Source organism: Drosophila takahashii, chromosome 3R, assembly GCF_030179915.1.
Source record: "Drosophila takahashii strain IR98-3 E-12201 chromosome 3R, DtakHiC1v2, whole genome shotgun sequence".
NCBI classification, from domain to species: Eukaryota; Metazoa; Arthropoda; class Insecta; order Diptera; family Drosophilidae; genus Drosophila; species Drosophila takahashii.
Genome location: NC_091681.1, coordinates 32,244,393 through 32,268,894, shown reverse-complemented (window position 1 = coordinate 32,268,894; position 24,502 = coordinate 32,244,393). Strand labels below are relative to the sequence as shown.

At 40.0% G+C, this 24,502-nt stretch overlaps 1 protein-coding gene across 7 annotated transcripts; it reads left to right on the top strand.

Moving 5' to 3' along the window:
* Window positions 1–1,369: 1,369 nt before the first annotated feature.
* On the top strand, window positions 1,370–24,297 carry snu (ABC-type transporter snustorr). Of its 7 annotated transcripts, none has more exons than XM_070217450.1 (11): window positions 8,945–9,451; window positions 13,093–13,333; window positions 17,852–18,058; window positions 20,086–20,602; window positions 20,660–20,808; window positions 20,998–21,103; window positions 21,161–21,442; window positions 22,069–22,517; window positions 22,590–22,650; window positions 23,014–23,345; window positions 23,406–24,297. In XM_070217450.1, the coding sequence occupies exons 2-11, from the start codon at window positions 13,320–13,322 to the stop codon at window positions 23,578–23,580; spliced, it is 2,292 nt and encodes a 763-aa protein (XP_070073551.1). In that variant the 5' UTR covers window positions 8,945–9,451; window positions 13,093–13,319; the 3' UTR covers window positions 23,581–24,297. The 7 variants fall into 7 exon arrangements, with proteins under 7 accessions (XP_070073547.1, XP_070073546.1, XP_016997299.2 ...); XM_070217448.1 differs by having other exon boundaries at window positions 20,962–21,103; XM_070217447.1 differs by having other exon boundaries at window positions 20,962–21,103; window positions 21,161–21,448.
* The last annotated feature ends 205 nt before the right edge of the window (window positions 24,298–24,502 follow it).

Sequence of the window (24,502 nt, the reverse complement as noted above, 5' to 3'; positions counted from 1 at the left end):
GTAACCCATCCTCCCATTTTTTGCGGCGAGTGAAAGAGCAAGTTTTTCTGTTTTTCTGTTTTGATTTTTATTTTTGTGGCTAAGAGAGTCCGAGACACTCGCATTTGCATTTTGGGAAATGCGACGACTACGACAGTTTGTCCACCATTTGCATACCAATTCGGCCTATTGATACCGTGAGACTTAAATATAAATATTTAGATAAGCTTTTATATTTAAGTCCCGGCTATTTGGTTTCTGCTGCAATTTGCGCAATATTTACCACCAAAGACTTTCACTGACCCCTTGGAACTAGCCGGAAACTGGAAAACCTGGAAACTGACCTGCGATCAGGGAAATTGCCTTGTTTTGACTTTGTTTTGATGCATTTGATTGGTTTTAAGCGCCCGCCTAATGCAGCGTGAAATTCGATTGTTATTTTAAATGAAGATCTCAAGTCCAAGCGGTTTTCTAATTTGATCTCTGTCACGTTGACGTGTGAAATGTGTGAATTATACAAGTCGTATGCAGAGAAGTTTTCACCGAATCGCTTTAGTTTCGCTTTTTATTAGCGCTACTAATTAAATTTCGTTTTATGCGCTGTAGTACAACATTATTATATATATTTTTATGGCCATAAAGATACCTTTCCGTTGACGGGTAAACGACCAGGTCCATGATAATCGTCTTTAAAGTTCATCACTCTGCTGTGCAGTTCATACTTGGTTTTGGGGCGCGTAACGCGACAGTAAGAGGTGGTTATTGGGGACCGAAAAAAGACGCTTAGGGGGACTCTTAACGGTATCGTGTAATGCCTTAATTAAGCCGCACAAAAATGCCGTGAAAAATGGTTAAATGAAGCCCAGTGGGCGTAGCCGTGGCTACCTAAAAATATGCTTTTCATAAGGCTATAATTAAGCTTATTAGTAGGAGATTTTCTGAGATTTGTTGATTAATGTTTTGGAAAAATTTCAAGTAGGAAGTGGGTAATATGGTTAGATAAGATACTCTAGAAAATAAACTAAAAATAAAAGAAATATCCGTTATAATTAATTTGATGTATACTAAATTTAATTTATATATTTTAATTGCATTTATCTAATTATATCTCTCTTATAATTGCTCAGATTTACATTCCCTCAGCAAGTTCGTTGGCTTGGTGTGTTCGATTTTGGCCCCCTGTGCATGACTAAAAAACCATGCATGCTTGTCTATAGGAAAAAACTATATCAATACCGAATAAAATACAATCTCTCTCGCTCACGATCGTCGGTTCATACGAGCTCATTCGAACAGCTCTCTCGTTTTGCAGCTTTTGTCGCATTTCGGCAGCTCTTGCGCTTGATGCGCGCGTCTTGAGGTTTCAGCTTTTCAGTTTCGTTCACAACTTCGTCGCGTTAGGCAGCAGCAATAATCAGCAGCAGCTACAAGACTATAAATACAAAAAACGCTATCACTTTGTGCTCTCTTATTACGTGTACCTTATTAAAAGGCAAAAAAAAGAAGAGTTTAGTTATAAATCAAATTACGTGTTTCACCTGCGCGCTCTTTTTGTCGCCGCGCCCTCGCATTTTGTCGTTCGTTCATTCGTTTGTACCACGTTTTGGGCCGAAAAACCAGAAAACAGCTGTTTGCACGACAAAGCTAAAAGGCAAAAAAACACTTGATCGCTCGTCCGCTCGCTCGCGCCTAATATGAAGTCTTAGTTCGCTGCCTAAGTCTTTTGTTTTTGAGTGCGGAGGCGCACGCGAATTTCTGTGTGAGAAACTGAAACTGAATCCGAAGCTGAGTGTGCAGAAACAAATCGAAATAAACAAGACTATTTACTGGCATCTGCGGCAGACAAACCAGTTGTGCAACTGCTCTTCGCATAATCCATTGAACCATTGACCAGTGCATCCTCCTCTCTCGGAAATTACTATAAAAAATATGGCTCCGAAGAAGGAGACAACCTTGAACCAACAGCAGCCTCAGCAGCCCGTCATGGATCTCGAAAGGATAAAGCGTCACTTCAGCTGGTCGGATCCCAGTGCCATGTGAGTCACAGCCATTACATCTGCCTTAACTGCCCCCCTTAATGGTCCATAAAGTAGTCGTTAAGAAACGGAACTGAACTGAACCATCCGCTGATCATCAGCTGAAGTTCGTTGCCGAAGTCTTTCGATTTTTCCCCAGGCAAAAACAACACAAATAGTGCTTCGGCTTCGAGGTCGAGTAGCTCAAGAACGTAGCGTTTTTTTCGATTGAATAGATCTAAGTTTTATTGTCTAAGCTTTGATTTACACATTGCATAATATAACACGCGCGCACGTGTTTCGGTGTCATTTATTTTGGGAACACCGAATCGAAAAACATATTTATCAACGAGATTTGCCGATCAATGAATATTTAAATGAGCTCCAGAGCGAAAGAAACATTCGAGTGAAGTGTTTATTTGAAATCCAAACGTGAATGACACTTCGATAGGGACAAATGTCGCGCCAAATGGAGTTCGGTGCATTGCCCAAGGCTTACAAGATGGTTGCCGGGTGAAATGCAAATTTAGACAACTCATTCGGGGGGATCTGTGATCATGATCATTATCATCAACAGCCGGGAATGGAATTCGTTAGCTCAGTTAGCTCAGCTTGTCGCCTTCGCCGCCGCCGCGCAAATTCCCAATTTTGCAGTTCGTAATAGTCTGCACAAATTCCACGTCATGCTTATTAAGCGCTGGGCTTTAATTGCATTTATTCACATGCTAAGCAACTTCGCCAAAGTGACGAGTGAAATTTGCAATTATATAAATACGTAGTAAAGTAACAAATTCATAACAAGTTATGAAGCCAGCGATGAGCCACTGAAAAGCGGCGTATAATGTGAAGGCTTATAAAAATAGAACCCAGGGTCGCTGGCTATAGGGCGATGGTATAGAAGTATACAAGCATAGAAGAAGACACTGTTTAGCCTCAGTCGGCAACGGCTGGCTGGCTTTCAGCACTTAGCATTTAATTCCAACTAATTGCTAATTTCAATAATTTCCCTAACAAATCCGCACAATAAATGGGCAAACAAATGAGTTTTCGAACAAATTAACGTCCATCAACGCCGCAATCAGCGTCATTTTGGTGATTTTTTTTGCAGCACATCCGGCAATCGGTCAATTTCGCACAATGTGTGAAAATTATTGTATGTTTTGCCATAATTCAATACAATTTCAGGTACAAGGGAGGTGTGTGCCTCTGCGAAAGTATCGGCTTTATGTAAATACGCATTGGTCATTCATTTATGCTAAGTTTCTTCTTTCGTTTGGTTTGGGTATGACATAATATTGGCAACACATGCGATGCTAAACAGGGGCGTAGATCTAAAGAGTGATCTTTAACTAATAAAAATAATACTATACTAATAATAACAGGCATTTTAAGTTAGTTTCTTATCATACAAGTATTTTATTTCAAAAGCATTTAAAAGAGATATGCAGTTCACCAAACTAAAAATTTTGATTTACCATTATGTATTTTAAATTGATAGTTTTTAACATGATATATTTTATTTTGATATATTTTGAGGACCCCCCTTTTTGCCCATGCCCCTGTCTGATTTTATGTGTCAAATATAATCATATTATTAGCATCAAAATGTGGGCTTTGGGTCGGGTCTCTAACCGCCGAATCGATGGGCCAAATGAGTTTGTTTGTTGCCTTTAACGGTATTTCTCTTTTGGCGGCCTTCATTATACAATATCCACCTCACAATTCGGCTACGTCACTTCCGCATGAACTAGTTCAGTTGTGAGTGGCATCGAAGTATTGGGAAATCACTCTGCTTTTAATCTGTTTCGTTTCTGTTTTTTATTTTCTGTCAACATGTTTCATAGCGATACCTGATACCTGTCGCTCCTGGCGTGCCGTTAATTGTTGTTATTGACGATTATGGGTGATGATTTGCAACCCAAGCACGCTTCAGACAGACCAAAAGCATTTAAAACAGTTTTAGCACGCTCGTAACTTAAAATTCTAATTGCTGAATATATAAATGGAATTGTGAAAACCATAAGCAATAAACGGGAGCAGTAATTCTATCTGCGCAATTATTTTATAGGATAATTAAAATCTATTATATTGTAAGTATTTAAAGAAAAATATTTAGAGTATACCATATTTTTTTTTTTTTAAGTATTATTGCTAAATAATTTATAAAGCTCGACTTCCTTAAATAAGCCTAGGCCGTACCGTGAATTGTGTTGTGAAGTGCAAAAAGCTTAAAAGCTTTAAAATATTTCATAGCTACCAGGTTTTTCTTACCTAAACTTTAAACTTGGCTTTGCTGTTAAAAGCCCACTTTTATTTAAGCTTTATAATTAAGTTATAAAGAAAGCTAGATAATATAAACCCCAAGCTCAAGCCACAAAAGCTTTTTAATAATTTTGAAAATCGTCAACGTTGTTTATTAAATTACTGTGGCCGCTTAAAAAAAAACAGAAGCTCAATAACCATTTGATTGCTCAGTCAGACGATTCTAACTACTAAATCTGAGAATTTATAAGCTCGTCGATCTCCAGTAATATGCCTCAAAGGTCGAAAAGCAAGTTCATTATTATAGTTTGCCCCCGAAACTATCTTTTGTAGAACATTAGCTATAGAACATAGGAACATTTTTCTACATTCTATGTTGGACTTTAATGTTAGCCATTAAGCTATATTATGCTTAATTTCTATCCCACTCAGTGTGGAGACAGTCGTTTGCCCTGAAAGGCCACAGATATTAAAGAAAATCACCCAGTCATCTTAATAAAAATCTTTATAAGAAACAAAAACAAAATAGAAAAAGCACACGCCTGTTTCTTATGACAGGCAATGGAAGATTTATTTCCGCAATGTGCAAGTGTCAGCGACTTTTGCTTTCCTGAGTCTAACCTACCACCTCTGGCAAACTTAAGAACGCACTTCTGAATTATATCATGTGAGCTAAATCTTAATGACGATCAGCCATATCACGTAGGCTCAAAAGTAATTGTCCTGAATAAAATCTGTCACATAAATCTCTGCCGATTCTTAGGGCTTTTGTATGGCGATCTTTTCCACGAAACAATGATGTGTTGTCCCGACTTTTGTCAATACCTTTTGAGTTACTTTCACCCCTTTTTGGACGCACGCTGCAAGAAGCCATATGCATTGTCTTAGAGCAACTATTTCAGCGTATTTGCTCATGGCATTAACAACAATTTGGCCAGCCTGCTAATTGACTCAAAATGTGTGGTCGAGCAGACAACAAAATATTGCACAATGCGGCCAATCAACTTGGCGAAAAAAATCTGACTCAAATGCCGTGCATTGTGTGCCAAAAAGTTTTCCCCCGATAATTATAGTCGCATTTAGCAAAAAAGTTTGAGCCCAGTTCCCAAATCGCTTGACCAGCTTTTTGGTTTCCATTTGATTTGATTTTATGCGGCTTGTTTCTTTCTCTGCTCATTTGCCAGTTTACAAAAGACCTTGACACATTTGGGGCGTGTGTTTTTTGATAGCTTTGGCCAAAATCTTCACAAATTATTCAAGCCAAAGACGACGAGTGAGCCATATTCACTTTACTGACCAGCTTCTTTTTGTTTTTTATTTTTGTGGAAGTGGACCAAACAATTACAGCGAAGGCAGAGAAAACCCAATGGAGCGTTTGCGCTCGCCATTTCGTAGATCGTTTCTTTATGGGGCGGCCACAGCCTCTAATTGTAATTAATTAGGCTCTTGCATTAGCAGCTCTTTTGCATGTGGCCGGTCGAAAATAAGGCAAAGTAGTCAAGAGTTGCAGGAATTGCATAATATTTTGCAAGTCGCGAAAGAAACCACTTTTGAGTACTGAAAAGCTTTGCAACAGCTGGAGCTTTACACTCCATTGCTCTGTAGTGCAGTGAAAAAAATTAAATAAATAATGGTTAAAAGAATTATAGTGGGTATTAGGCTGAAATAATTAAAAATAATTAAATTTAAAACGTCCGACTCGCTTCTTCTGTTGACACAGAACAATAAATAAATCACACTTAAAACACAATACGAAATTTGAAGACCTTTGGCTAAAACCAGAAATACATTGCAATTTATATGACGCTTTTATATATAAACTTAATTAATTAATTGCTTACTTTGTCATAAGAGTCGCCTTCAATTATACAGCAAAGGTAAATGTCTTCTTTTTGGTACTTTGTTCTTTTAAAAATAATCTTAGACTTGAAAAAATATTAAGAACCAGAGTTTTATTGCAGTAATATATTTTGTATTAAATAATATTTCAAACTACATTATAATGTAATCAATAAATATCTTACACTGTGCTGTTGCAGCCAAAGGTATCAAAATATTTATTGATGGCTTTTCCTTTTTTGGAGAATTATCTACAGGTAGAGATTCCATCTTTCTTAAATATTTAAGGAATATTTTTTCGCATATTTTCCCATTACATTTTTTTTGTATTTACCCCTTATTTTCTTTATATCCCCTGTGAATCACTCTACTTATAGAAGGGATTAGGACACCGTCCGAATGAGCGAGCGCAAAACGAGTTTCAAGCGAAAGGGAAATTTTATCGTTAAGTGCAATCCGTTTTATGAGCTTGAAACTGCCGCCGCTGTCGTCTCGTGGCTGGATGCAATTAATTTAAAGCCTGGCTGGAGCTTCTGCAGTCCGTCTGGAATTCAGCCTAGCCCCTTTCCTCCGTCGGCTGCCCAGCAAAACTTCCTCCTCGTCGCAAGGGCGACCTTGTGCCCATTTTCACAGCAGCATAAAAAAGCAGGCAGAGAGATAAACCAAAAAGCCAAAAAAACCAGAGGGAAAGAAGAAACTAAACTAAACTAAAATGAAATTGTCTGTGTGAATGGGCAACTAAGACTGGGAATGAAGGGCCATATAAAAATGCGATGGAGTAAACAATACGAAAATGTAGATTTCAAATGTGCACATCTCGCAAGACAAAAGGCCGTCGAAATTGTAAGTGAAGCTGTAGAGAGTAATATTGATGCCATGGCAAAACCCCAACGAAAAACATTTGTCAACTAATTTCTTCAATATTTTTATAGCCATTTTCGCAGTTACCATTTTTACCATTTGTTGTTGTTCTCGTTTTTCCATCCAAACCGAAGTCAACAAACTTGTCCAAGGTGTTGTTGTTGCATGACTGTCCAAAAATATAATAAACCACAAAACAAAGTTAGAAAATTGCAAGCTTAGTTTTTCGGATTTGAAACTGTGTTGGCTGATCTTTATTTGTGTGTGGGAGTTGGCCATTAAATGGAACTAAAACAACAGTTACGAAATTTGCAGCTTGTAAGAGACAAGAGACAAGAGCCAAGTTATTGAAGGCTTCCACATGTCTTCTCTTCTTCAACTGCACAAATTAGTACACCATGACCTGGCAGTTTATAGACTTATTGTAAATTAGCTGGAAATGAAAACCAGATGATGAGCAGGGTGAATCATAAACGCTATAAGACTATTGCCACATATCCCCCCCAGTTAATGATGAACGAGGAGCTGAGGAACCGAGGAACCAGGTTTTCAGGGCTCATTAGCACGTTGCCTGTCGCTTATATGTTCCAAAAAGCATGTCAAGTGCGACAGCTCGGCATTTCGTATATTTATTTCTTGATATTGCTTGTTTTTCAACTACAATTATGCCCATTGCACCGTCCACGAGGATGTTTACAGGCCCATCAGTCAGCCGCGAAATCGGTTTTATGCGTTTCATTAAATCTCGCTGTTCCACGCGGCGTATGAGTAATCTGTAAGGGGTAAAAAATCATATCGCTTATTAAATAGCGATTTGAGAGCTAGATAAGTCGGCTGTTTTAGCTTTTTGGTCTCGGGAATGCATGACGGGCAGATATTATAATGTATAGCAGGCGACCTTGTCGGTTAATTGCCGTTTAATAGCAAAAGAAACAAAATGAAAAAAAAAAAATAGGTAAAAATCCAAATCCAACTTGCTATTGTACCGCTGTCCATTGACCATTGACCACCTGCTTAAGATGTTCGAACGCGATTTGTTACAACACCCCGATTTGATGGCACTTTTGGCCAGAAACACCCACCAACGTTGGCTGTGCATTTTCAATGTCAGCATTGCGCAAAACTGTTTTGGATTTTTTCTTTCTTGTCCATTGGCTTCGTTTTTAGTTTTTCCCTAACCAAACGCCCTTAGTCACGCCCTTAACGCCGGCTTGTTAATTTTTTTTCGTCTTCGTCGTATTTTTTTCTTCTTTCTTGGATGACATTGAAATTGTGCAATAGGCAAACAACGAAAAAAATTTTAATATAGACATGTTTATTGATTTTGCGGCTTTGGCCGTCTGTCCATCACTCAGCCACCGAAAAGCATTCTTTGGCATAGTAATTATAGTAATTAAGGCATTTATTTTTCAATATTGCCTTGGGCAGCTGCAAAAATGTTAAGCTATTTCTATTTATTAGCAGTGAACTTTGCTCTGAATGGGATTATTGGTTTTGCTATAGTTACTTATGTAAAGAAAGGCAGTCCTAATTAAAATGGAATTGCGATTGCAATTAAACGCCAAATGAAGCCATTAACCGATCTAAAAAAAAGATAGCTGTTTAGTGAATGGGTGAGCGGCGGCTTTTGCAATTCTGGCTGGAAAAAGAAGATAGCCAAGGTCGCCGGCGGAGGATTGCATAAGTACTATACCTATATAACGTCACAACGGCGACGTAAAGAGAAAAAACCCAAAAACCGGGGCCCTTTCCAGATAGTTCCTTTTTTTGTTTCCCCTCGGCCGCCGCGAAGGTGAACTGCCGCCAGGAGCGAGAAGCCAACAAACTTTGCCACCACCACCTGTTTTTTTACCAGACGCATCGGGCTCATTCGCCGATAACTTGCCACCAAAGCGCTCAAAGTGAGTGGCTTTTGTTGAGTGCTTTTCGCTCTGCAGGTGTTTTGCGGTTCGCTTTGACTATCAGCCATTTCAGTTGAGTTTCTGGAAGTACAACGTCTAGACGCGTTTAAAGTCGCGCTTGAAACGCACGTGCAAAAGTGCAATCGTTCGCCTACCGCTCACTCGCTCTCGCTCTCTCTCTATTTGCTGCCCTGCTTCCGTCTCTGTCTTCTCCATTGACAAAGTGTAAAGTGCAAAGCCAGCAGCGACGACGTCGACGCAGCGCCAGCGTCTCAGCATCAGCTCAATTCCGTTGAGCTCGGCTCAGACCGCCTTTTGGCCAGCGACTCGAAGTCAGTCTTGGCCGAACCTTTCAGCGCAACGCAAGTGCTCCGGTTAACCGCTCTCCACATCGTCGGTCCTCCGTTTGTCGCTTTTTTGTGTGAACCCCCCAGTTGAAACGTTGAACGTTGAACGAACAGGTCAAAAGATCCCCCAGCGATCGCGTTCGTGTCCTAAGTCTTTCGTTTCGGGCGAGAAGTGGATTATCGCGGATCGAAACCAGCGAAACAACTGAAATAGTGTGCAAACATCAACAACTAGAACACGCGCCTTGTAAGTGTAAATTTGCTCATCAAACAAAAGTGGGACTTTATCTTGGAATTTGCCGAGCTTGAATGGCCAGTGCCGCCGTCGATACTTCGACACGTTTCAGGAAATCGCCCAAAAGGCAGTCACCATGATATTTAAGCAAACAACAGCTTATTCTTTACTTAAAAAAAGCAAGAAAAACAAATGGCCGCTTTGTCGTCAATTACTTTGTTCGCGAACTTCCACCATCATCATAATCATCATCATCGTCGTCGGGATCCACATCATCAATAACAAAGTTCCTTCCCCTTCACCCCTCCCGAAAATTATTCCAACGCGTGTGCTCCGCGCTTGGCATACAAATAATGGGCGGAGTGGGCTGACATCGCCTGCCCCGAAACGTTGTTAGAATATTTCTGCCCCCCCACTGATATTACAAATCCGCTGAATAGCAACTCCATCAAGATATTGCTACACTTTTTTACCTGCGATATGGATGTGAATTGCATAAAAGGGGGTAAAAAATGTGGATAATGCTGCCATAATTTCAGTCATTAACTGCTTTTCACATCGCCCCGATGTGTCATTCATGCAGCCATTGTTGCATGGATATTATCGCCACTCAGCACTCAGCTTAATTTCCTTTTTATTGATCGAGTAATACCTGATGTGTGGAATATTTTCATATTCTAGTCCCAGACTTCCAGCACTTTCCTGGGGTGCTAAAAAACACGTTTCTGACCTACGACTCCTATAAGTATTTTGCTAAAAGCCCTGCGCTTTTTTGCTGTATTTTTTCTATATTTATCTGAGATCAGCAGTGGAATCCAGTGAATCCGCCCTGTAAGAGCAAACAAAGTAGCGACTGTTAGTAACGCCCCACGCCCACTACCGAAATGTGAGAAGAGGTTAACAACAATTGGAGAGCAGTTAGTTTTTATTATTTCTTTTCTTATTTTTTGTACACACTGCAAATTGCAAATTGCAATTCGAGCAAAGTTCAGCGCAATTAAATGCTGTGACTTTTTGCATTTTCATTGCACAAGCTGAAAAGCGTCATAATAATAACAATTATATCTTACGATAAACTGCATTCATCGTCGTATTTTGTGCACCCAGAGACCTTCGGCGAGGGCCCTGAAATTAGTTGTCAAGGCTCTTCAGCCCCCTTCTCTCCTCTCTCTCTCGCATGTGCATTTCCGAGCTGTGCAGCATTTTAAGTTTAAACTTGAACTGGTATTTTCGACTTGGGGTTTTTTGTTTTCTGTATTTTCCAGTATCTGTCTTTCTTTTTTGGGCCCTCTTATTCTCTGTTTATCACGTCGCGGCTATGCCGAGTTCAAGGTGCTTCCAAGCCAAGCCAAGCCACTCCACTCGGCAACAGAGCGATGCCAACTGAGATCCGGGGCGATATAGGCATTATAATGCCATCATAAAGCGGTGCGACATTTAATTAATACCAAGGCAATGGCAGGGGCTCTATTAAAATAGCTATATTATATAAATAGAGCCGGCAGAATCGGTTCCGTTCCGATATGATTATGGATTATGGGGATTGTTAGGCTAATTGCGAACAATTTGCATTGCTCTAATCGATTTCAAACGAACAGTACAGATGATTGCCCTGAGCTGCATAACCAATGGAATTAGTCTTAAACTGCTTTTAATGCTATGCTATGCTGGTCACTTAATAACCGATCAACAGGCCCTAATTGCTCAATAAAGTCAAGTAAGATATTTAACCAGTCGCTTGGGATTTAATCAGTTCGACAGTTCGTCTTATTGATTTCTCAATTTAAAGGCGGCAGAGACCTTTAAGGAACATTTGTAATTCAGCCGCGTGAACATTATAAATTCAAAGGGGGAGGGCTATAATAATAATATTCCATGACAAGCTAAACATTTGTTGGGGTTCACGTGACCCCGGCTGAACTCCTAATTGTCTGGACTGTGTGGATTGTATGGATTGTGCAACTGTGAGACTGAGACACACACAACAATTGAGAAAATTAAATATTAATTGAGGCAATCGGACATTCTCTTTCGGGTTTTCGCAGGAATCGGACTCCAGAGACTGGTTTTCAGTAGAGCAACAACTGCCAATCGATACACGCTGCTATCCACTATTTACTGGTGAATTGATTAGCTTTACAGACCATCTGGATTATCTAACACCTTGGTTGTTTTCTGTTTTTTCGACTTAAGTGCGCGGGTGAGCTGTGCTCGAGTATTTATTTTTGGGCACGGGCCGCCGAAAAGTCTAAAGACCTGTTGCAGAACCAGTTGCCAACTACCATCCATTCGACTGGTTTGGTTTGCCATTTGCAGAAATGCTCGAAGAAGTTGCAGCACGAAACTGTGTCGCACACCGTTGCACCGTTGAAAACTCACAGACAAGCCTGTGAAATTATGTCATCGGAAAAGCCAGTCAAAGAAAATGAAAACTGGCCACTAGAGATCGAAAGTGGTGAGTGCTTGTCAGGGAGATCTTTTATTTGTCTTTCGTTTTTCCATTCTTATTAGTTTCGAGGCCGAATTAATGTCTTTCTCACCCACTTGCTTAATGCCACACACGTAGGCCCATTAAGCCTTAGTTTTAATTATGGTTTTTCCTGTCTGCAACTGGCAGCTGCGGCTGAAAAGTCGTTCGGCGGTTGCATTCAGATTGCCACACTGGAATTTGAATTGTATATGAATAAATTCAGCCAAGCATTGTCTGCAGCTGGCTAAATGGTTAACTATAGTTAACTAGTTGAATGCTAGTTTTCATGCTCAACTGGCCAGCTGATTGGGCAATCTTTCGGGAGCTTCGAGTGACTAACTCATATATCTACCCTCACTTAGCACTCAAACATTCGATGACGCACTCGTTAGCGCTTAGATAAAACTTTCCGCTGCACCGGAAATTCACGGAAATTCTCCATTGCATGCCAGCTACTTTTGACCTTGGCTATATGGCTAAATGGCAACGCACTCGGCATGCAAACTAGGCATCAGCGAATCGCAATCGGTTGTTAAGAATTCGAAAAGCTCAGAAATCACACATCTCCAAGTGGCTCCGAAAAACAACTGAATTCCAATGTCAAATGCGTACATTGCTTTTCGGACTCTCAATTATTATTATTATTATTATTACTACTACATTTCAATTGTTATTGCGGTGAACTAAGCGGCTTTTGGTCCGTTCGCATATCGAATTGCTGCCAGTGTTGCGTCCAAGAAACATTCACAGTTGTATGTTGATCATAAGCAATGACTCAGCTTAAAGTCGCTATTATAGATAGTTTTTGATCACAATAACAGCAGCAAAACACCGCAAGGTGTTGATTGTATAATGTTTCAAAAACGGGGAATTCGATCCACTGATTGGAGGTAGCTTCTGGACTTCGCTTGGTTTGAATTCTAAGCTTCTTACAGGCTGAAATCATTGATAAGTTCTCACCCATCACCTGAGATGACTCTGCTAAATTCCTGAAATCTCAAACGTACAACGTGACGCATGCGCAATGCTGCGAAGCTGCGCAGCCAGGTGAAAGACACAAAAGCCGGTGAATAAAAAAATAAAAAAAAAAAATAATACAACAAGCTCGGCAAACTCCAGGTCCACAGTGCATAAATCAAACAACAATTTACGCTCAAACATGATTATTATTTATACATTTCAGCAATGTGTGCCTGAAACACATAAAAAGCACAGCCTCCCAACCACTTGGGAAAAGATTGCAAAAGATTGGCCCGTCGGCGAAGTGAAGTAAAAGTAAACGGTTAGCGGTTAACAAAGTAACTAGCCTTTAGACAAAGGCAAATAAAAGCCGAGAAATAGGCAAAGCCAACAACACCCACGAGCAGTGGCAACAAATCCAGCTAACCAAAAATAAAAAAAACAAATAAAATGCTGATATCAACGTAAGTAAATTCGTGGGTAAACGTGCTGAGATTACGGCCATAAATTGCAATCAAGGCGCGAAACAAACGCAATAGTTTCGCTTTTATTTTGACCCACTGATGTTGACCCACTTGGGGTGGCAACTTAATCTTCAATCGACCGAACATCAGTCATTCGATGGGATTTAAATTTTGTCTGATTTCGATAGGGAGATTTCCTGCTGTCAACGCCCGATCTCTCGACTTCAACACTTGTCGACGACCCATTGAAGATTGCATAATCTTCGCTGCCTTCGATTTGACTTTTCCAGCGCTTCACCCTTTTGTGTCTCTTTTTTTTCCCGTTTTTGGTTTCTTTCGATGTTTTTTGCATATTTGCCAGCCAGGCTGGGGCGATAAATGCGACCGCATTTCTCGGCGGGGCGAACAAGTTTGTAATTATGTCAAATACCAAAAGGTAAATTGCATAATCCCCCTCTTGCCATCGCGAATTCGTCTTCTTTTGGCCTTAAATCCCCACTCGATTGATGTGAAGAAGATGAAACATTGTCTGGGTATCTCCCAGATATTTTTTTTTGCCTGTAAGTCATGGGAGTTTGCTGATTTATTTGGCAAATGACAGGTCTGTCATTTCAATGGCTTCCTCGTTAACCCAAGAATAGAAGCGAAACAGAAATGAGCAGAACAACAAAAGGCAATTACACGACATTTGCATCTTCCGCGTGTGGCAGCGACTTGTATGGAAATGGCTAAGAGGTGTTTCGCCTGTCAATAATAATAGTACCCGGCTCGGTCGGTCTGGAATTCCCCCTGAGGAGGTCCGGAGAACCCGTGGGTTATTGGGGATCGGCAATCGGGGTGCTTAGCATTCAGCATTCGTAGTTGCCTTTGCCTTTGCCAGCGATGCGTGACAGACTCCAGCTGAACGGAGCCAGGAACCATTTAAGTCTCCCCTCTGATAATGCCTCTCCCTTTGCTGATTACAGACGATTAGGCGGCTCGATCATCAATGAAATCGCAGCACGGAATGCTAGCATCTTCGGCTATTATTAAAGGTTGCACTGGGGAAAATTTAATAGAACACAATTTTTAAAAAACAGATATTCCAAATCTTTTGATTTCTTTTGATTTAGAATCAAAAAGAATTAATATATTATTTCAATTAAATCTTATTAATCGAAATTTAATTATTATATTTATAATTTGTATCTTGTTACATTTTTTGCTGTTAGCTGTCAGCACCTTGGATGTTGTAACTTTATTTCATTATCTCAATCAATGTAATCTATACATTTTTGAATAGAATCCACCAACTAGTCAAAGTGATTTATTACAAGTCATAAATGTAATCATCTTCATCTTAACAGCTTTTCTGTCTGTCCAGTTAGCAATCCACATCTTGCGATGACTTCATTCTCTCTGCACTTTGCCTCTCCCTAAACGCTTTTATTTCCATCTATTCGCCACGATAATTACACATTCTAAAGTCCGCATTTCGCACAGTGAGCAAAGTGCGGAAAGGAAAATGTGTCAGTTATGGCGGACTAGGGCACTAAAGATTATTGATGGTTTCTGGTTTAAGGGGAAGTGACTATAGTCACTAGTGTGTTGGGCCATAGAAATGTGTTGTGTTTCGAATTGCCGCCTATAACTCAGTATGTTGACAAACCCCAAACCATTCTCACGCTCTGTCATCCGCACAGGGTGCGTCTGTGGAGAAATCAAGCGGGAAAAAAGTCCCCAAAAATAAATGTATAAATGTGAACCCGTGCTGGGCACATCGTTGCATGCATAAATAGCGCTCTAATAGTTAATTAAATTATCAATAAGCATTCGGCAAAACCAAAACACCAAAAATCTTCAAGCCATAAATGTCAAGCAGAGGGAAAAATGTCGGTTTGTTGTCATTATAAAAAACTACCTGGCCTGACCTTGTCCATTGTTGACTGGCGCACACAAACAACCAGAGAGACGCAGCGATTTACGCAACCAACGAGTGTTGGTTGTTCATTGTTGTCTGTCTTTTTGGCTGTGACTAACTCCAATCCAAGCACCGTACGCAAATCGAAAGACTCAGGCAACGAACTTGAAACACATTTCGTCAACCGGCCAGCTCGAAAAAATTGCAGCATGGCATTTCTGAGTGCGTTTCGTATTCGAACTCGTATTCGTATTCAGAATTCGTGCGGCCCAGCCCCAAATGTTGTCAGCGCATTATGCTAATATTTGATAGGCCGCATAATATGGCCACTTAATTTTCCCTGCAAACTTTGGTATTCGAGGATGTTTGCTAGCCACTTCAAGCAAGACCATTGGGCAACTCAATACCCATCCCCATACCATCTCTGTCACTCTCTGCCTTATAATAAATGCAAATATTTGCGGCCGATCGCATATTTATCTTAACGAGAAGTAACGCAATCGATTAGCAAAAACTCGAGTCGGCCGAAAAAGCGTAGCCAAATCGTTTTCGAAAGCGGCATTAGTGGGGGGTAAAAGCAACAACACATCGTCGTCAATCGAATGCGTTCAATCAGTGACCTTGAACTAGTTTCCCCCCATCCAGCATGTTATTTTTTATATTTTTGGTCTGTTTGTCTCGCTTCTCGTTTTCGTTTTCGTTTGCCAGCGCTAATGATATGAAAACCCCGAAAAAAACGTATAGCTGGCAGTCAAAATATGTTAAAGAGGTGCGAATGTGATTAATTGCAGGCAATTATGAACTTTCCTTCCCCCGAATAACAGTGCAGCTAACCTTGACCCAAAAATTGGCGAAGCTTTTGGCTTGAAGCGTGCAAAAAAAACTGCATGGGAAATTGCATAATAATAAACTCAGGCGATGTAAGTGTAATTGTAAATGCAAATGAAAACTGCAAAGTGCGGCCTGCATATTTGCTCAACGGCTGACCAACTTGGTGGTGGATGGATGGCTGTTGGGCAATCGGCGGATAGAGCTGGTCCAAAACCCGACTTGGCCAACGACTTTACATTACTTCGCGCATTCACTCCGACTTTACACAGAAAAAAAATAAACAACAGATCAGATTGATGTGAGCAGATTAATTTAATATTTTTAAGATCAAGTTATTCATGTCATTTTGATATGAATAAAGATATTTGTTAAAAAAATTCTACACTTGGTATTTTAAAACAGTATTTTTATAACTTTTATGAAATGAAAAAATATCAAGCTGATATGTTTGAATCATAAATGTGACATTAATTATATTGGTTATTTATTGATATAAAATATGGTAGAAATGAGCATATTTTAAATCGATTTTTTCCTGTGTAACTTTGGCCTCAGCTCTTTAACTTTAACTTCAGCTGGACTCCAAGTTTTCGGGCAAAAAGCGCGTTGCTTAAGAGACGAGTGCTCCGAGTGGCCAACTATAAATATTGAAATGAAAAGTGTTGCCAAGCTTGGCCATTGTGTGTTTGCTGTTTCGCTCTGTTTTATGCCTTTTTTTTGCAATGTGTGCCGCTGACATAGTTTTTCGGATGCGGAGCCATTGAAGCATAGCACACAAAACCCATAACACACATTTTTTTCTCGAAGCGGGTTCAAATGCAAATCGTTATGCAAATCGCCATATGCGATATGCGACAGCAGGAAGCTGCCAATATAGCTGGAAAATTAAGAGACTATAAATATTCTAACGAACGAACGGAACCAGTTTTGGATTGTTAACGATCGTTACAAAGTTGGATTGTTATTGATCTTTCCCTTTAATATCCGGACTTTGAGGAGTTGACGCAGAAAGATTTCACAAATTCTGAGCTTTTAAAAAATGTAATAATATTTAATAGCTGTCAGCATTATAATTGAACAGTCATCATAGTTTACTTACTTTTAATTAATTCATCGGAAAAACTATAAATAATTTTTAGATTTATCTCTAAAGTTAAACAAACGTTGGCTTAGTGATCTCCATTTTCATTTCGAGTTCAATAACAGTCCGCATTTAAAATGTAAATTCTCATCCGATTTGTTCATTGGAATTGCCTGTTCATTGTTTGCTTTTAGACACCCTTTTCTGTTGTTTTATTTATTCTGTATAAATCACCTAACGAAAGCCCTTCAAAAAATAATATTTATCAAATGTTTTGACTTGACTTTTGATGTATGGCAGGCTTTTAAAACGGTTAGATGACTCACTTGATTTTTAAATTATTTATTAGGGAGTTTAAAAATTAATGTCTTTTTTGAATAGACTGAAATTTATAGATAAGTGGCGAATATTTATGAATTGAAACTTATAAAAAAGTTCTTGAAATTATAAAAAGAAATTATATTAAGAGTTAGATAACTTTTTTGAATTTTTTTATTTATTAGAGCAGTTGTAAATTTGAACGGATTTTTTCAAGATTTGTAAATATTTGGAACTTAATTGGAACTTAAAAGAATGTTCTTGAAATTATATAAAGTATCTAGAATTATTAAATTTCCAGTTGCTACTATTATTTACCTAAGAAATATAACCTTCCTAACCTTATTTTAGACCTTGAACTAATTAAGGTTTCCTGATCTATTTGCAGCATTCCCACAGACTCCGCGATGGCGGCCACAACAAATGATGGCGGCACGCAGCCTAATGCGGTGGCCGCTTGGGGAGCTCCGGCCAATGGACCCCGGAACACACAGGCCGCTGTATCCGTGCGGCATGCCTTCAAGGCCTACGGCAAGAAGAAGAACGCCAACCAGGTGCTGAACAACCTGAACATGACTGTGCCCAAGGGAACGATGTGAGTGAAGTGAGAGTGATCGGTTCGGGTTCCATCAATAAAAGTGAAATGTTGACAGCTCAATTTAGCGAGTTCATAAAAAATAGAAACGGCGAAAGTAATTAGCACCTAATGCTAACTGAACTCGAATCCGAAATTAGCACTGCTAGCTGGCACAATGCTAAGCGATTTCCTTGTGACGGCGATTTTATTGCAATTGCACCTATGCGATCTCGTCTATATCAGAGGTCACTTGGTTACGCTTGCCTCTAATTGCTGCTATTATATGGCTGGCGAACCGGTTTAGTCGTTCGACTATCTTGCAATTGAAACGGCATTTTTGCATGATAATTCTAGGCGGCTAACGAGGGTCGTTGTAGAAGTTCCGAGATCTCTCGATCTCTGAAAGTGATCCCAATTAAGCCGCTTCCCGACTGACGTCAATGCCAAGACCACACGTCTTGGCCATTAATCCCAAAATCTATTTGTATGCCTGGCACTTTGGGTTATTTGCGTATATTCTCGAAATAAAATATTGATCGATTGTGGCCGGAGAAGATTGCAAATGGCTGGAAAACGATATTTATGTTTGTTTGGAGCAGCCAACTATAGTCTATCGCCATCTCTGTCGCGGCACATGTGCTTAATTGCGAGTTCACGAATTTTTTGGCAAACATTTAGGGGCCATAAAAATCAAATCGTAAATATACATTTTTTATTTCTTTTTTCTTTTTTTTTCTTGGCCGCCTTTGGCATTGGTTATGGCCTGAGCAGAGGTATTATTAAATTGTTGTGTTTGTTTCTTGTTTGCTTTTTGGCATTCTGAGTGATTTATACTCGGCGAATTAGTGCTGTGTCGTAACGGATTTTTTATATATTTTTTTTTCGTATATTCTCCGCCGGCCTGTGCAGTCTTGACCCAGTTAAGAGCTTGGTTCGTTCAGCTTTTTGACCTAGGTCAGGTCGCTGAGTTAGCCGCTTTTTCGGTCGAGTCAACGAACTGCTTTGGGGCTTCTCAAAGTCAGTGCATTAACGATTGAAGTCAATTAAAGTCTGGCCAACATCCAGACTGGCCAATCCCCAGGGGCCTTAATTATCAGATTTTGTCTCGTTTAACTCGTTAAATGGCGCAGCGTGCTAATTATAATAATAGATCCAATAACAGGCCAAAACGTGCGACCTACGTGCTGCAATACTTTTTTTGTCAAAGGCCGAAGACCAAACGAAAACAGACGACAGAGCTGAAAAAGCGATAATCACAATAATCACAGCCACCAAGTTCATCATGATCATAATGATGATGGTGATAATAATAATGGGAGAGTAGAGCCCCTCCTAAAGGCGGAGTCGCTTTTTTGATAGCCGCGGGCATTTCTTACATTTCAAGGTGAACATTTCGAAATAATTCAACTTGAACTGCTGGAATTAACATTGACATCGCCGCCGACATGCCACACGAGTATTTATTTACCCAGTTACATACCCACCTATCATATAAAGCCATGTTTTTATGGTGGCGACAGTATTCGTGCTGAATTGGCTAAATGTTTTTCCCGCTTTCTGCTGACTTTTCATTTCAATTTCTTTGCCCCTTGTGGTCACGGTTGGCTTCTTAACCTTTTGTGACCCCCTTAAATGGCGAAGAAGCCAACAAAAGGTAACTTTTATTTATTCTAAAAGAAAACAACCAAAAAGATATAAGTAAAAATAATATATATTTTAGATAGGAACTCTGTTTAGATGTTAATAAAGCGCTATAATAAATGACTTATTAATAGAAATATTATATTTTTCAGTCTATACAAATTTTAAATCTCATTATTTAATTTGTAATAGAAAAATCATAAAGGAAATTAATAAATAGAAAATCTGTATTTTTGTATCCATAAAAAATGGAATTTTCAGAATTTAATTTTAAAAGAAACTAAATGGTTTATATTTAGAAAATCCCTTCCTTTCTATTCAAAATAAATTAGAATTTTCTGTATTTAATTTTTATATAAAAGTCCATAATTTAACAAAATGATTTATATTTTTCTTCACACCAGTTATGGTCTTCTTGGAGCCTCCGGATGTGGCAAGACCACCTTGCTATCCTGCATTGTGGGTCGCCGTTACATGGACGCCGGCGAGATCTTCGTGCTGGGCGGCAAACCGGGCACTCGGGGATCGGGTGTTCCCGGCAAGCGGGTGGGCTACATGCCCCAGGAGATCGCCCTGTACGGCGAGTTCTCCATCCAGGAGACCATGATGTACTTCGGCTGGATCTTCGGCATGGAGACCAAGGAGATCCTGGAGCGCCTGCAGTTCCTGCTCAACTTCCTTGATTTGCCGTCGGAGAAGCGACTGGTCAAGAATCTCAGTGGTGGCCAGCAGCGTCGCGTGAGCTTTGCGGTGGCTTTGATGCACGATCCTGAGCTGCTGATCCTGGATGAGCCCACCGTGGGCGTGGATCCGCTGCTGCGCCAGAGCATCTGGAATCATCTGGTGCACATCACAAAGGCTGGCCAAAAGACGGTCATCATAACGACACATTATATTGAGGAGGCGCGACAGGCCCACACGGTAATAGCGATAATTATTTAAATATTATTTTCTATATATTAATATTATGATCTTTAGATCGGTTTGATGCGTTCGGGTCACCTGCTGGCCGAGGAATCGCCCAGCGTCCTGCTCTCCATTTACAAGTGCATCAGTTTGGAGGAGGTCTTCCTCAAGCTGTCCCGCATCCAGAGCCAAAAGGGCGATGTCACCCATGTGAACTTCAGGTAAGGATCTGGCATGCACCACGTGGCTAACCTCTGACACTCTAATCACCACTCTGAACTCTCCACCCTGAACTCTTTTCCATCTCGACACTCGCATGCTCGCAATCTGTGTTCCACCCCCATTTGTTTGTGGTTTTTTGTTGGCGGGATTAGTAACAACATCTCGTTGCACGCCATGGCCTTTGGCAGCAAGATGGACAAGCCGAGTTCCAGCCAGGAGGGCGGCGTGGTGGGGCTCAACTTCCACCAGAGCAAGGAGGTGCTCATTAACGACAGCAATGGCTCTATATATACGGTTTGTTTTGGTTTATCCTGGGTGTTTTCTTTACTTAACTTTATATTTTTATACCAGCTCAATCAGGAACCCTATAGTCCCCCGCCATCGAGGCGAAACATGAATCCCAACGATGAGGAGAGCTGCCAGGACTGCTATGCCAACCTGTGCAAGATCACCTCCAAGGGCAAGATCCGCGCCCTGCTCACCAAGAACATGCTGCGTATGTGGCGCAACGTGGGCGTGATGCTCTTCATCTTCGCCCTGCCCGTCATGCAGGTGATCCTCTTCTGCCTGGCCATCGGACGCGATCCCCAGGGACTCAATCTGGCCATAGTCAACGGGGAGATGAACGACACGGTAAGGGTAAGACACACTTGTACACTTATACACCACATCACTTAGATTTCATAACCCCGAAAACTAAAGTCTTATAAATTAATTAAATCTAATTTTAACAAAATTTTAATTGTTATTATATTATAAAAAAGGGTGTTTTTAATTTCTTTATAATCTTACAATATTAAAATATTTAATGAAATATGAATAATGAATTATCAAAACACTATTCCACTTAGATTCCACATTCCTTAAAAACTAAAGTCCTATATTACCATTTTCAAAGTGATTAAATCTATTTTTTTTTAATTTTGATTATGTTATAAGAAAGTGTGTTCTTAATTTCTCAATGATCTTACAATACAAATATATTTAAATGAATTACCAAAACACCATAAAAACACTTTTAAAATGTAATAAAACTTAATTGATTCGTTAGACATTCACAGCCATAAATTATCTTAGTTATTTTAATTGTTAGTTGATTTTCCATTTTTATTTGATTTTTTAATATACCACTTAAATTCATATTTTAAAGATTAGATAAATTTAAAATTGGAAAATTAACTAGCACTAAAAATAATTAACAAGAGAGCACAAATCTTTTTTAAAGGCAAGTTAAACTAATTTTTCTGTAATTATTTTAGGAAAACTGCTACTGGGAGGATGGGTGCCACTTCAAAAACCTGGGATGTCGCTATCTGAGTCATCTAAACACGAGCGTGGTTAAAACATATTATGAGGACCTGGACGATGCCAAGGAAGCGGTGAGAAAGGGCACAGCTTGGGGAGCGGTCTACATAAGCGAGAATTTCACGGACGCCTTTATTGCCCGCGCGAATTTGGGACGTGACTCCGATGACGAGACCATCGACTCCTCCGAGGTGAAGGTCTGGCTGGACATGTCCAATCAGCAGATCGGCGTCATGCTCAATCGGGACATCCAGCTGGCCTTCAGGGACTTTGCCATGGGCCTGTTGGGCCAGTGCGGCAGCAATCCGAAATTGGGCGACGTGCCCATTCAGTTCAGGGACCCCATCTACGGCACCATGAATCCATCGTTTACCGATTTCGTGGCACCTGGCGTGATCTTGACGTAGGTTTCAATAGCTAAGCGGTTTATGGGAGTGTCATTAATGTTTATCTTTATTTTTATTATATTTAATAGCATTGTATTCTTCTTGGCTGTGGCTTTGACGTCATCGGCTCTGATCATTGAGCGCACTGAGGTGAGTTTCGAAAATAATTACTCGTTTAATGGAAAACAAGAGCAATAGTCGAGAACTTCGACTATCAGATATCCGTAACTCAGCTGAAGAGAGTGCGAGAGAGATAGAGATATGCTATTATCAAAGCTACTCGCGCCATCAATTTTAGATCATAACTTTTTAATAAATGGTCCGATTTAAAAAATTTCTTCTACATTTTGATGGGTATTTTTAAACATAACAAAATTGTATTTATACTTTACCTTAATCTTTAAAGATCTGAGCGACAGATGCATTTTAATGTCGTTTAAGGCGATTGTGGGCAAAAGCATCCATAATATTTTAAAATTTAATTTTATAATTAATTTACTTGCTTTCTTTCAGGGCCTTTTGGATCGCTCCTGGGTGGCTGGTGTTTCTCCCTTCGAGATCCTCTTCTCGCACGTGATTACCCAGTTCGTGGTGATGTGTGGCCAGACCACTCTGGTGCTGATCTTCATGCTGGTGGTGTTCGGGGTCACCAACAACGGTGACCTCTTCTGGGTGATTGTGCTGACCCTGCTGCAGGGCATGTGCGGCATGTGCTTCGGCTTCCTCATCTCTTCGGTGTGCGAGCTGGAGAGGAATGCCATCCAGCTGGCGCTGGGCTCCTTCTATCCCACGCTGCTGCTGTCCGGAGTGATCTGGCCGATTGAGGGCATGCCCGTGGTGCTGAGGTGAGTTTGGGGAGGGGTTTTTATCTTAAAAGGAGTTTAATTTTTATTGATATCCCCCAGATACATTTCACTGTGCCTGCCCTTAACGCTGGCCACCTCCTCGCTGCGCTCCATCCTCACTCGTGGATGGGCGATACTGGAGTCCGACGTTTATATCGGCTATGTGAGCACGCTGTCCTGGATCGTGGGCTTCCTGGTGCTGACGCTTCTAGTGCTGCGCTCCAAACGCGGCTAAGATTACCCCATATTGTACTTTTAGATGCCTACTTTAGATCACGATTAGTCGTCCTCGTCGTCCTAGTTATCCTTATCCGCTTACCTTCTTATCGTCTCTTTGATCTGCCCAAAATGTCATAAATTATTTAAGCACATTCGCAGCTTTCCTTAGCTTTCTACTCGGCACTCGTTTTTCCCTAGGCTAAGTCTTGCACATTTCGTAGTTTAAAGCGTAGGGTTTTAGGTACACCTAAATGAATTGTTGTAAATATCTGTTGTCACGAATTCAGTAATCCGTTGCTAGATGTCCATTTTTTGCAACCCTCTCTGTACTAGAACTTTTCTCGATTTATTCACATACACACACGCGACTAATTTTATATTTTTTCAATGGACTGTGATTGTTTTTTCTACATAATTCACGCGAATACACGTAGGGCAAGCCTAAAAAACAAAAAAAGAAAACACAATGAAAAGCGAACAAAAACAATGGTGGGTTTTGTTAGTAACATTAAGTAGCTTAAAGCATTTTTTGTATGGGTTTAAGTTTTTTAAGGTAAAACATAATTAAATACAATAATGTATGTAAAGAATCTGTTTCAGGAAATATTATGCGCAGAGCATAGGTATTTCGCAACGAACAAAACAAAAGACAATGAACAACGAACAAGTGAAGTTCTTATTTAAGTAAACCATTAACTATGTGAACGCAGTTATGTATAAATGATAATAAAAAGTAAAAGAAAATAAATGGTAGTTTTTTTTATTTAATAGTTTGAATGTAAGTTGTAGCTGCATTTGAATGGCTTTTTAAAAACGATAATATTCGCGCAAATGTTGGGAGGGTGTACTCGCTTACTTAGCCGATGCACACTTTTCGCTCTCACTTTCAAGAATCGGATCCCGTGTTACGTATAAATGGCATTATTCTTAGGTTTGTG